Raw genomic sequence first — 14269 nt, 5'->3', positions numbered from 1 at the left:
TGTACAGTAGTGTTTCCTGAATGATGTAAATCGCCAATATATGGAGCCGGTATTAGTATTTTATTAGGTTTTGGGCATCGGTATGGTCTACCTGAAAGAATAGACAGACTTGACATTACATAATTATACTAGAAATAATGAAGAGTCACTAAAACCTGATAGAAGACACAGTTTGTAACTCTCTGGGTTAGCTTAACAGATAGACCGGCCACATCTTGCCAGCTTTCTGTTTTGAAATAGAGATTTTACAGAGTTGGGTGAGTGCAAAGCGCTCATATCTGTGTGTCCAAACGGAGCTCAGTGTGTATGTGATCAAGGAAAAGAACGGGAAAACGGGCAGTGAAAATCCCAACGCTGTCAGGGATGACACAAACCAGATGTCCCACCTCGTCTCGTTGTCCATAACGTCTCGTTTTTGGAGTTTTTTACAGCTTGCTCTCATTGCCGTCTCTCCACTGTTTGGATCTAATAACGTTCTTTAAATACGCCCGTGTGTTTGTGCTGGTTTTCCTCTGGGAGCACTGTGATATTTCAAAACGGGGCAGCTCCAACTGGGCCAACGTGTTAGGGGAGGGGCCCTGCAGCTGGAACCAGGAGGCTTTTTATAGTGACATTAACCCCGGGGCTGCGGCTTTACCGCGATACGGCGTCTGTTTGGCAGAAGCAGGAAGTTCATTCGGGCTGAACCGATATGCAGGATCTGCAGGCAGAGCATTATAAGTTGACAAAGTAGGGCAGTTGACTTTTTCTGGATCTAGACTGGAATTAAATGGAAAGCCAACACAGTGCAGTTCATTCAAGTCAACCACAGAGAGAGAGAAAGGAAATGTGGATTTTAGTCTGTTTGGGTAATAAACTCGAGCACAGATGCACAAACTGTGCAGTGTGGCTATCTGAAGCATGTGTGTGAGAGAGCGAGAGAGAGCGAGAGAGAGAGAGTGAGAGAGAGAGATTTGAGGCCAGTCTGGACCCAACACATTGTTATAATTAACCATTCATGAATAAGATGTTGGAAACCAAGCAAAACACAGACACACTAATTAGTCATCTGCAGTGATAGAGGTATTCAGATTGTTTATTAAGTAGTACCAAAGTCTAATAATTCTCCATTAAAATGTTCTGCATTCAAGTATTCTCAGCAAAATGTATAATTGTAGCAAAAGTAAAAGTATTTATTATGCAGAGTGTTATATTGTTGGATAATATTATCAGGGCCCAAGCACGAAGGCCCACGAAGGCCCTATTGAAACCATCCAAACATTGACAGTAACAGCAACATCAATCAAGGCGGAAATTGTGGATGGAATATTGTTCCAGAACTGACCAACAGGAGAACACTCCTAGATCATGTGAAGATATGTACCTTGAGCTTTTATTGAGCAGAAAGTGCATAAAGTGCTGTTAATTATTGTCATGTAGTGCATTTCACAGGGGTGAGATATGTCCTATGAATGAAGTTGTAGTGAATCTACTGATGGTCTGGATTGCGAGATACTTCTGGAACGTTAGACCAAACATCACGCCAGTCAAGAAAATCCAAGGCATGGGCAATCACATACCCACATCCTCTCAACAGAAAAGGCAGAGCGGTCCAGATATCACTAAGAACTGATGAAGCCTGGATACCATACCGGAATTCCCTTTTCATTGGTGACGATTTGCGGTATCTGCCTACTGGCGTCCGCCAGCAACCCTGACGTGCTCAGAGGAGCGAGGGCCAGTCCATATAACATGTTGGTATTTGTCCATGTGGAGCCACTCCTAGGTACACACTGCTGGCTAGTTTCATAGTAAAGCACTTCATCATGTAATATAAGATCCTCATTCGTTTTACTTGTAAATTCTTTATCTGAAAAGTAACCAAAGTTGCCAAATAAGTGTAGTGAATTCAATATTCCCCACTGAAATGTAGTGAACTAGAAGAATTCTAAAGTAAAGTACATATACTTCAAAATACACACACCCAGCAAAACAAGGGTTTTCTGTTTGTTGACCATTCTGTCATCCACTAACACACTCTTACAGTATATCCCCCCTCCCGCTCTCTCTCTCTCTAACACACACACACACACACACCCCGTCTTGCCATAGCACTACAGCCAAAATCCACTGGCTTGCGCCTTAAACCTCATGTTATGTTTACATATCCATTTTCCATCATAACAATATCAGAGTATTATAGCTGACTCTGTGGCTGAACTTGGAGCGACTAAAAATAACAAACAAGCTTGTATAGCCCTTCCAGACATGACTGAGGGCTTCAGCTGTCAGACCTGGGCCAGGGTGCGGGGTGGACTTATTAACCATCATGTTTTATTAATCAGTGCTGTTAGCCTGAAGCTTAAGGATGCGGGTTCAGGTTTAGGGTAGGAATGCTTGCTAGATTGGTTCCAAAGACCCAGTGGGCAAGCTGTTTGAACAAAAAGTCAAAGTCTATACATTACCAAAAAGAACATGGACATCCAGAAAAACGCTAAAGTGGTCATGGTGAGGGAAATGAAAGACCTGGATCCAGACAGGCAATGACACAAACGCACACAGAACATAACATTTGCTACAAGGAAGAGTTATCAGTGACATCAGATCAGGTTGTGAATGGATCTGCACTACGACAAGTCTATGACGTGGAAATGATGCTAGCTGCACTTCTTAATGGCGACTACGATGAGACCTGATAAGGATCAGTCCTTTCCATTTAATTCCATGGAAGGTGACGACTTTGATAAATTGAAAAAAAGCCTTTGATACAATAAACCACAAACTGTTAATGATTAAATTGGAAAAAATTGGGATTAGGGGAGTAGCACATGATTGGCTCAGTAGCCAATATGTCCAATTAAACAACAGCAAGTCAGATTTATTGAGGGTTACATGTGGGGTCCCACAAGGATCAGTGCTGGGCCCAAAATTGTTTCTATTGTACATAAATGACTGAATGTGTTTTGTTTGCTGATGACACCAAGTGTTTTGTTATATTTTACATATAAATATACACACATATGTATAAACTGTATACACGTATATATACACACATATATTCACGTATATACAGTATGTACTGTATAAATGTGTATATATGTATATATGTACTGTATGTGTATATACTGTATGTGTATATATATACACACATACATGCTGTACACACACACACACACACACACACACACACACACACACACACACACAGCGCGTAAAGTAAATATTGAACATGTCACCATTTTTCTTAGTAAATATATTTCCAAAGGTGCTATTGAAATCACATCTTTCACCAGATGTTGGTAACAACCCAAGTTATCCATACATACAAAGAAACCAAAACACATAAATTCAGAAATTATGTTACGTGTAATAATGTGAAATGACACAGGGAAAAAGTATTGAACACTCTTACTGATATTTAAGACTTTGTACAGAAGCCTTCGTTGGTAATGACAGCTTCAAGACACCTCCTGGGTGGAGAAACTAGTCGCATGCATTGTTCTGGTGGGACTTTGGCCCACTATTCCACACATCAGTCTGCAAATCTTGAAGGTTCTCTTCTATGAATCTTGATCTTCAGTTCTTTCCATAGATTGTCAAAGGGATTTAAGTCAGAAAGTTGGCTGGGCCGTTCAAACAGCTTTATTTTCTTTCTTTTAAACCAATTGAGTTTTTCTTTGGCGGTGTGTTTGGATCGTTGTCTCGCTGAAATGTCCACTCTTGTTTCATCTTCATCATCCTCGTAGATGGCAGCAGATTTTAATCAAGTATGTCTCTGTAAATTTGTCCATTCATCCTTCCTTCAATTATGTGAAGTTTGCAATCACCATTTGCTGTAAAGCAGCCCCACACCAGGATGTCCCCCCGCCAAACTTCACTGTTGGTATGGCTTTTTAGGGTGATGTTCAGTGCCATATTTCCTCCAGACATGGTGTGTATTATTCAATTAAAAAAAATGGCATCCAAACTCATTGGAACACACTATATTCTCCCAGTATTTCACCAGCTTTTTCAAATGTTGTGCAGCAAACATTAAGTCGAGCTTCAACATGCTTTTTTTTCAGCAGTGGAGTCTTGTGTGGTGATGGCATACAGGCCATGGACTGCATTACTTACTGTTGTCTTTGAGACAACAGTACCTGCTAATTTCCCGTCTTTTTGAAGCTCTTCACAATTGGTCCTTGGCTCTTGGACAACTCTTCTGATTATTCTTTTCACTCCTCTGTCAGAAATCTTGCGAGGAGCACCTGGTCAAGGCAAATTTATGGTGAAATGATTGTCTTTCCACTTCCGTATTATGGCCCAAACACATTCAGAAGCTTAGAAATGCACCTATAACCAATGGCATAATTATGTTTGACACAGCTCTTTGCTTTTACCCATCATGAGTGTCTTGTGTGACACCTTGACACATTTTTGTTGGGACTGAACCAGCTGATATCAATTTGCTTTGACACTTGCTGGATTGCTTTTTAATTACTGATAGTTTTCAGCTGTTGCTTTCCCTGTGTAATTTCACATTATTAGACACAACTTCATTTCTGAACTTATTTGTTTTGGTTGGGGCGGCTGTGGCTCACTGTGGCTCAGTGGTAGAGTGGTTGCCTGCCAATCGGAAGGTTGGTGGTTTGATCCCCGCCCCTGCAGTCATTGTCAAAGTGTCCTTGGGCAAGGCACTGAACCCCGAGTTGCCCCCGGTGCTGCGCATCGGAGTGTGAATGTGTGTGAATGTTTATCTGATGAGCAGGTGGCACCTTGTACGGCAGCCCCGGCCACAGTGTATGAATGTGTGTGAATGGTGAATGTTCCCTGTAGATGTAAAAGCGCTTTGAGCAGTTGTTAAGACTGGAAAAGCGCTATATAAATGCAGCACATTTACATTTCATTGTATGTATGGATTACTTGGGTTGTTACCAACATCTGGTGAGAATCTCATGTCAATAGCACTTTTGGAAATATATTTACTGAGAAAAATGGTGACGTGTTCAATACTTATCGTACAAGTAGTACTTACTTGTCGCTTTTTGTTTGTTTGTTTTCTTGTCTTTCATTTTTAATTTAGTTTGTGGAAGTAAAAGCAGCAGTGTTATCTTTTGTATGTCCTCAGTGTATTGAGTGTTGTGGGTTACAGGTGGCGTAAAAAAATTAATAAACTAAATGAGTCAATTATAACACACCAATCCACAAGTTGCAAGTCTTCCTGACGTTAACTGTACATGGTCATGCAATTGTTTGCTTCATTTTTCAGGAGGATTAGGCAAAAAATATATAAAAACGATAAATAACGTGTTTAAAACTAATCTGGCGAAGATGACTGATATTGATGTCATTGATCTTAAAGTCCTCCACGTGCTGTCCGTCTGGCTGTCCCATTCTTGTCAACGCAATATCTCAGAACCACCTGAAAGAAAAGTTCTTCCCATTTGGCACAAATGTCCACCTGGATTCAAGGATAAATTGATAAGATTTTGGAGGTCAAAAGTCATGTCACTGTGAGCTCACATCCGTCCATCCCATTTCAACATCTTGAGGAAATGTCTTCAAATTTCAAATTTTTAAGTTAATTATGAAAACCTTTCACAGAAATGGCAAATAGAGTATAAGATAATTAAGTAATGACATTTTGTTTCAAAAAGATTAAAGGTCAACTTCACTGTGACATCATAATGTACAGTAAAAACACTTTATTTGGCCATTATTCAAGGCCATAACTATGGAGGGGAGACTTTTGGTTGGATATGGTAACTAGTGACACTTACTGTATGTTGAAACTGTGGTGATTTTATAGAAAATGCCCAAAAAACACCCAATACTTTTTATTAATTTAGTGCTTAGAATTCTTTACTACATATATTATATGAGTCTGGACAGACATTGATATAAACTGCAACTTGACTGGTTGGTGGAGGCATGCAATCGCAAGGCATAATACTACTTTGAAAAGGTTTTGTGTTGCCTGGCAACAAGGAAAGTTAAGTTTAATGCTTTTTTGAAAACTACAGTATTCAAGCCACCAGCAATTTTCTGGCATCAAATAACTACCTTGACATTTTCCAGTCTGGATTTAGGACCCACCACAGTACCTAACGGCTCTTGTCAAGGTTCAGAATGACATTAAACTCTGCATAGATTCAGGTGAAGTCTTTATCCTCATGTTATTAGAGGTTACTGCTCCTTTTGATATGATTGACTGTAATAAATTTATAGAATGAATAAAACGCTGGTTTGTTCTCTCTAACACATTTCTGAATTGTTTCAAGTCCTAGTTTCAAGTTAGACACTATTTTGTATCAATTGGTAGCTGCTACATCAGAGAATTTCCCAACAATGTTTGGAGTTCCGCAGGGGTCGATTCTTGGACCACAGTTATTTGATCTTTACATGCAAAATACAAAACCTTAAGGTCTTTTACTACAACTATGCATAATTAGTCCTTGTTTATTCTGACCTACATTTTAGTAATCATTTAAACAAGTGTGAATATTAAGAACTTTTTCAAACAATACTTGGCCAGATATTACATAACATTCATTTGGCAATCACTTTTGTCCAAAGTAACTTACAGTTCAGTGGTTTCAAATGGCATAGAAATATGATATATCATCCCTCCAAACTAACGACTAAAGGTTTGTTCCAGTACAGTCCAAACCCCCTCTGATTCTTCAGGGTTTAAGAGGTTACTGCAGGTGTGCTTGGTGTGTCATCTATGCATGGCTTGTTATGAAGTTGTTTGTGCTGTTGTGTCTCCCCTCAGGGACTGTGATGTCAGCCAGATTAACTACATGTACGCCCAGTATGTTAAAAACATCATGCAGCCTCTCAACATTGCAGACGTCACCAAGGACCAACGGTTCCCTTGGACAGTCAGTATATATTTTCTTTTATTTCTTTTATCCTTTATTTTTTCCAAAAGTGAGTAATTGTTATTTTTTTACCTCTGACAGAGAGAAAACCCGGATCACACCAGCAAACAGATAAAGAGTTTGCTCTGCACTCCTATCAGAAATGGCAAGAAGGACAAAGTCATAGGTAGGATCACTCTCTCTCTCTGGTGAAGCGCCCCTTGAAGTACTAAATATTGGCTTTAACCACTTTTTTTTCATCTGTTATTGACAGTGGCTTAGCTGCAGTAAGATACGTTGGAGAAAAACAAGCATCATGCACTAATGTAAAAGATGAGACAACATTAAGATGAGGTGTAGACCACCTGCACCGACACACAAGTATGTGTAGTTAGTGGCGAAATGCTCCTTAGAAGTGTATCGTCAAACACATATATATGTCAAACCGAGAGAGAGGTGAGCACTGCCATAGCAGATTGCTTCAGTACTGAAACTGTCTCTGGGGTTTTTACTTTTCAAGGCCGTGATGTAACACCATTGCCAGGTAGATGCTTTAAATATCTCAAATCAAAGGCCTGAGAACACATTAAACCAGCATAGCATTATCACTTTTATTGTCCATCCATGAATAGTCCTGCCACTCTACCCATCACTGTGATTATCATCAGCATAATTAGCTCATAGCAGCTCCATTAGTTGGCTATAAAGATGACTAATGACCGTGGATGTCCCTCACTGATCAAATAAAATAGATCCACACAGCCTCTCTCCAACCTTTAAGAGTCCTGGTGATGAGTAAGATCAAAACCGCTTTGTTTCTTAAAATTAAATGTTCTGCATCCTTCTCCTCTGACAAATTTATTCAGACTAGCTCTTTTTTGCTTCATGAATACATAAGCATTAGAGATGCAGTTGTTTTGTGTATAAGGCACAGATTTGTGTCCAGAATCAGAATCAAATTTATTACCAAAGTAAGTTTTTACTTGCAAGGAATTCACCTTGGTATATTTGTTACATACAAAAAATATATAAATAAATAAATAATGCACAGTACTGCTGAAGTACAAAACATAAATACAGAATAAATTTATTACAATGTAAAGCGTTACACGTAACAGAATCGAGGACCCAAAGGCAGAGATGAGACAGGAAGGCAGGAGAGAGTTTGTAACAGATTTATTAACAGAAGGGTCCAACCAGCACTGGGATCAAAAATCCCAAAACAAACGACACAAGGGAAGAAAACGAGTCTCAAATCCAAAAAGGCAAAAATCCCCCAAAAAGTCCAAAGAGAAAGCAAAAACCAGGAACACAGAAAATGGGGAAAGTCACAGGGAAAATAACGACCTCAGGGATAAATGCAGGAACAGGTCAACAGCTAACAACACTCACAAACACACAAAACAATCTGACACAAGACCAGGGAGCACAGGGACTAAGTACACTGGGTAACGAGACAACGAGAGGCAGGTGACAAGAGGGCTGGGAGACAGGTGGAAGACATCAGGTAATCACAGGAGCGGGAAGACACCGGAAGTAAAACTAAAGACAAGACGAGACAGAGACGCAGACTTCAAAATAAAACAGGAAACAGAACATAGAGACACTCAAGGGGAACACAAGACAGGATCAACACAACAAGACCTGGGAGAAGACTAAGACACAAACACGAGGAAACAAGACAGGACCAAAAAAACAAAGAAGGAGGAACAGAAAACAAGCAATATACCAAAATCATGTAACGTATGCTAAAAGACACTTATATAACTAATATTTACAATATAACAGTTTTAGAAAGGGTAAGACGGTTTAGTGCAGGGTGTGGAAAGCTATTGTTCAGAGGTTGTTGATAAGTGCTAGCAGTATTAGCACTAGTGCTAGCTGCAGCTGCACTTGATTTTAAAACCATATCAGTCAGTTTTCAGCGTTTTTCATCATCAGCCAACAGTGCTTTCTTATATTTCTCTCTCTTTTTCTCCACCGTGTTTACGTGGGTTTCCTTCGTGTGCTCCGGGTTTTTCCTCCCACCATAAAGACATGCATGCTGGGAAACTAGGACTGCAGTTGAAAATTAGCCGACTGGCTAACACTGGCGCATTTAAAGATATGTGGATTAATATGCATTGTCCTAATCAAATAAATAAACCTTAAGATATAGAAGAGGGAGGATGACATGTAGCAATGGGCCGCTGGTTGGAGTTGAACTCAGGCCTGCTGCATTGAGGAGTTAAACTTTATGGGCGCCCGTGCTACCAACTGAGCTATCTAGGCGCCCAAAGTTGCAGATTTCCAACCCTTCTGAAGCGGATCTTCCAGTGAGGATTTACCAGCATTAGTCCTGCATTACCAGACCTTCCTCCATTGTGCTGCTGAAGAAGGTCCGGCTATTCCACAAAGCATTCTGGGATGGGAGAAAAACGTGGCCTGGTTTATTGGCATTTCTTTAAACCAATCACAATCGTCTTGGTCGGTAGGTTGGTACCGTGCATCAGCAAAACAGCCTTGTGAAGGAACTTGTTTTGGTGAAACGTGGAGCTCTGGAATTGAAATGGCTGCCCAGTGTACAGTAAGAATGCACTCAGCATGCTCCACATGAGCATGCCTCATAGTTATTTTTATAGCTCAGAGTTCATGATGTATGCTAATAAGTCAAAAATACATGACCTGCAATATCTATGTCTGTTTCTGTGTGTGTCTATGCAGGTGTGTGTCAGTTGGTGAATAAGATGGACGAAGCCTCCGGCAGCGTGAAGGCCTTCAACAGGAACGATGAGCAGTTCCTTGAGGCATTCGCCATCTTCTGTGGTCTGGGCATCCAGAACACACAGATGTACGAAACAGTGGAGAGAGCCATGGCCAAGCAAGAAGTCACTCTGGAGGTCAGCCTTACACACACACTAATTTAATTTTCTATCCAGGGAGCATATTATATGGGGAAATTGACCATTTTTAAGGTTTAACTTCAGCTTCAGTTCTAACAAACACATCTTTTAAGCAACACAAAATGCAATAAGGAGACCAATCGCTATTGTATTATTTCGTGATATTATCGTAAAACATAGCCTATTACTGTCATGCAAAATAACGTAATTTATGTCACAGCAATCAGCATTATTCTGTTGTACGGTATGCTGCTATCTCTGCCTGTATTTAGCCCAGGAAACTGTTTTGGATAGAGTATGAATGTAGTGTTCTTGCATGCTTTGGTCATTTAAAGTATTTCCACTAAAATCTGATGACAGATATTGTGTTAGCCTAATTTAGATGGTAGGGCCTGGACTAATCAGGTAGGCCGAGAGGAAAGTTAGCCTTTATAAAAATAAGAGAGCCTGTTTGTTGCAGATTTTGTCATACAGTATTTTAGGGAGACACTGTTCAGATAGATGCTTGATTTGAGCTAACAAAATCAAATGATCAGAAACTGATCACCCCAAAGAAATTTAAGATGCAGTTAAGATGGCGGGTCTAATTAATACAGAGAACCTATTATGACCCAAAGTCTGCATGCCTTATCTTTTTTATATATGTTCCAGGTCTTGTCATATCACGCCTCTGCTGCAGACGAAGAATCGCAGGAACTCCAGGTAACCACGGTAAATTAAATTTTATTCACTTGACGATGGACTCTTTCATGCCTTCATGACCTTTAATTCAATTGAATTTCAATTCAATTTTATTTATAGTGTCAAATGCCAAATGGAGTTATCTCAGGACACTTTACAGAATGAGAAGGTCTAGACCACACTCTATAATTTACAAAGACCCAACAATTGAACAATAGTTGTGGCAGTGCAGGGTGTAGCAGGGCGTTGAGCAGGACCACGGTCGACCACGGTCGTGCTGCTGAGCAAACAGCGTGGTAGAGAAGTGATTAGTTACTAAGTGGGTATTTTAGATGTTATTTTTGCCTAGACATGTTTCAGTTACAGCTTTTTGATGGATGCGTCACCTAATTGTCCCTCAGGCAGTCTCTACAGGGTTGTCTCCTCCACAATCCAGCAACTGTGACTCTATGGAGCCAAAACGCCGTCGGCCTCCTTAGCTTCATTTATCCTTGGCTTTCTTCTTCATGTATTAAGGAAATGCATTCTAATACAGCCCAAGTTCTACGCAAAACTGTGATTTAATTAATGTATCGCTTCTCAAATTACAACTCTAAACCGTATCATGGCTAACTGGTTTTCTGACAGAACTTCATGGCAGCTTTTAAAAAATGAGTATTACAGCCAGTTGTCACACCGTTCTGTGGAACCTGTTTTCAATGTTTGCTAAAAGATAAAATATAATAATAATAATAATACTAATACATTTTATTTAAAGACGCCTTTCTTGGCACTCAAGGACGCCGAAAATATGCTATTAATTATTTCTTTTAAATCATTGGCCTTGGCTCATTTCCTATGAATAACATAAAACATAACTTGTTTTCAATGACTGCACACGGTACACGGTTCGGGTCTACTGGACCCGAGTGTATTTAATTGTAGGTGCTATGAAACTATGTTGTATTTCTGCACCTGCTTTTCTCACACAATTTACAAAATTCATACATTTCAGGCTCTTTCACCTGTTCTAATTAAGTTCTAAGAAATAAGCACCAATAATTAATTGAACAAAAATCTTATTTCCATTGTTTTTACCTTTTTTTATAATTGAATTTCCTTTTTTTTGCACAAAAAACAAAAATGACCATATGATCATACATGTGATCTCACAGGGGTAAATGGCAAATATGAACCATAAATTATGTACATATCATTGGTAATTGAGCTATAGTAAACATTAAGTATTTTGACATAAATTGTTATGTCCATTGATTTAAAAGCCCAATAACGTGGTGGGTCCACCAGACCTGGGAACATTGGCTGTGTAACAACAATATGAACACCACACAAGGGTTAACCAATGACAGCAGAAGACCATCTCAGAAGGTCTGGTTCTGTTGTCCCCCCTTGTGGAAAGGGGGCTACAGAACCTAATTAAGTGTCCGGTCTCGGGTTCTAGGGACAGGATGTATTTAGGACACAGACTTAATTTTTTTTGGTGTCTACCCAAGAGAAATACAGTATGTTACACATCACAGGGTAAAACCCTCTCAAAATGATGCACTTTAAGCATGTTATATAAAATAAAATAACAACTTACAGATGATACATTACAGATGATGTAATGCAGATAATACCTTTATATTCATGTGTGTACATCAAGGAATCCACAGCCTCCAGGAATTTCCCTAATATGTGATTGTTTGTGTGTGTGTGTTTGTGTGTCTTTAAAGGTAGCCTCAGTGCCGTCGGCCCAGTCGTTACGTCTCCTGGACTTCAGCTTCAGTGACTTTGACTTGTCTGACACAGAAACCACGCTGGGTACTATTCGTATGTTTGTTGACCTCAACCTGGTCCAAAACTTTCAGATGAAGTACACGGTAAGAACTGACCTGGAATGCTGTGGAAGTAGATTGTAGGTACGCGTTTGCCATTGACACTTTGGTCCACAGGAATATTCATTAAAATGAGTTGTGGTCCCCGCCGGATGGACCTAATGGCCCCTTCAACACGAGAAATACTAGAATGCAGGGCGGCAGTCAAGACCAACTTTGTTGAGTCCAAGACAGGTCCAAGACCAGGAGTAGTTGAGTCAAAGTCAAGACCGAGTCCAAAGAGGTTTGAGTCTAAGACAAGACCGAGTCCAAAAAGGTTTGAGTCTAAGACAAGACCGAGCCCAAAAAGGTTTGAGTTTGAGTCAAGACCGAGTCCAGGACAGAAAAAAGGTCTTATGCATGACAGTATCAAGACAGTCATTTAGGGTTTCACTGTCCCTCCAATATTAGTATCAACATAATAAAGATAGCTGGACTTGGTCGAGACAAAAAGCCCAAAAGCCATATCTGGCCAGTGGCCGAGGCCGAGACAAGTCAGAGACCACAGAAAAACGGTCTCGAGTCCGGACTCAAGTCCAAGATCGACTACTACAGCCCTGCTAGAATGCTGAAATTAACTAAGCACTGTCATACTCCCCAGAGGATGAAACTTGTTTTGGGCACTTAACCCTCCGACCAGATTTAGTTTTTTGCTGCCAAGTCACAGAGGACTTACTAATTACTAAATAAAACTAGCATCTTCTCACTGTTCTCGTTTGCTGTTATAGGTCATTTATGATCATCAGATGGAACATTTCACAGTTTCAGAAATTTAAAAGTTACATATAGTCCCTTTAAGAAAGTACAATACTTGTTTTATACTGTATGTATTTAGTTAGCAAAGTTACTTTTTTTTTGTCCGATGATGAACATTAACTTTTATAAATGTGGTGCATATGAGAAAAGTAATGTCAGACTGAGAGGAGAGAAGAAAGATAAGGTAAGTTAAGTTAATGTCAGATAGGGTTTATGCATTGATATTTAATGATGCATTACTAATCATGGAAGTTAATTAATTGTGTAACTAATTTTTCTAACAAAAGAAAAACCGGGGGTTTAGTTTTTAATTTGTATTGCTCTTTATCACTCATCATGTCCCATTCAGGATCCTGTAGGGATGAAGAGTTTTCCAGTGATCTAGGTGTTCAGTATTGGTGATGTGGACAGGTTAGCCTTGCAGCATAGGTTGCACCCCCATGTTAAAAGTGCCCAAAGATAGCTGAACAACATACTTTTCTGAGTTTGTGGTACAGGTCCATGTTTGCAAAAACTAAAATAAAAGCTACATTCTGTCTTATATTAAATCATTATACAGTATATAACCCTTTTGAGACTTGTGTGTTCTGTTAGTAGAGTATGATGTCATCTGCGTATAAGATTATTTTATGGTTAATCGTAGTGGACAGTACACCGGTGATGCAATTTTTCTGCGTGGTTGGATGCATGTCTTCCTTTGCAAAGACCTGTTTGATCAATATGTTTTATAGATGAAAAAGATACAATCTAGCTTAAAATACATTATAAATAAAATGCGATGAATGGGCATTTAATTATATGAAAATATGACACATTACTACATGAACACAGGTAATATTTCCGAACACACGTACCCAAAGGGGAGACACAGCCTGCCTTACATTACAAAAAAAAATCAAGAGCTTTATTATGTTATTATGTACATTATAGCATATTTTCATGCCAACCGCAAAGGTAGAACAAGACAAGAGCAGTTTCCTGCATATTATTCACAGAAAACAATCTGCTCATTATAATCAACAGCATTAGACCATTAGTGTGTGTGTGTGTGTTGATGTGTTGGATGATGAGTGAATGCATTTACAAGTGAGTTAATATTTCTGTATTTTACTGCATCTTTAACTCAGAGACAACACACACACACACACACACACACAGCGCCTCCATGCACCTAGTACACTTCCCGTCCCTCACCCCTCACACACTCAATTAGCGCTGTCTGTCAGACCCAGCTTTCTCCTGGTCCAGCTCCCCCTCCGCGCCAGCACTGCTC

General features: G+C 39.7%; 1 protein-coding gene across 2 annotated transcripts in view; it reads left to right on the top strand.

Moving 5' to 3' along the window:
- Window positions 1-14269, top strand: part of pde5ab (phosphodiesterase 5A, cGMP-specific, b) — a 48499-nt gene that overhangs the window by 21735 nt on the left and 12495 nt on the right. Inside the window, exons 8-12 of one of the 2 annotated variants that reach the window (XM_034856581.1) lie at window positions 6734-6842; window positions 6924-7008; window positions 9525-9700; window positions 10355-10405; window positions 12100-12246. In XM_034856581.1, the coding sequence (XP_034712472.1) occupies window positions 6734-6842; window positions 6924-7008; window positions 9525-9700; window positions 10355-10405; window positions 12100-12246 (568 nt within the window). Of the gene's footprint in view, window positions 1-6733; window positions 6843-6923; window positions 7009-9524; window positions 9701-10354; window positions 10415-12099; window positions 12247-14269 lie in introns of both variants that reach the window. The other variant, XM_034856580.1, reaches the window with a different exon arrangement.

This window comes from Etheostoma cragini, chromosome 19 (genome assembly GCF_013103735.1).
Source record: "Etheostoma cragini isolate CJK2018 chromosome 19, CSU_Ecrag_1.0, whole genome shotgun sequence".
NCBI classification, from domain to species: Eukaryota; Metazoa; Chordata; class Actinopteri; order Perciformes; family Percidae; genus Etheostoma; species Etheostoma cragini.
This window is presented reverse-complemented; position numbering and strand designations above follow the sequence as displayed.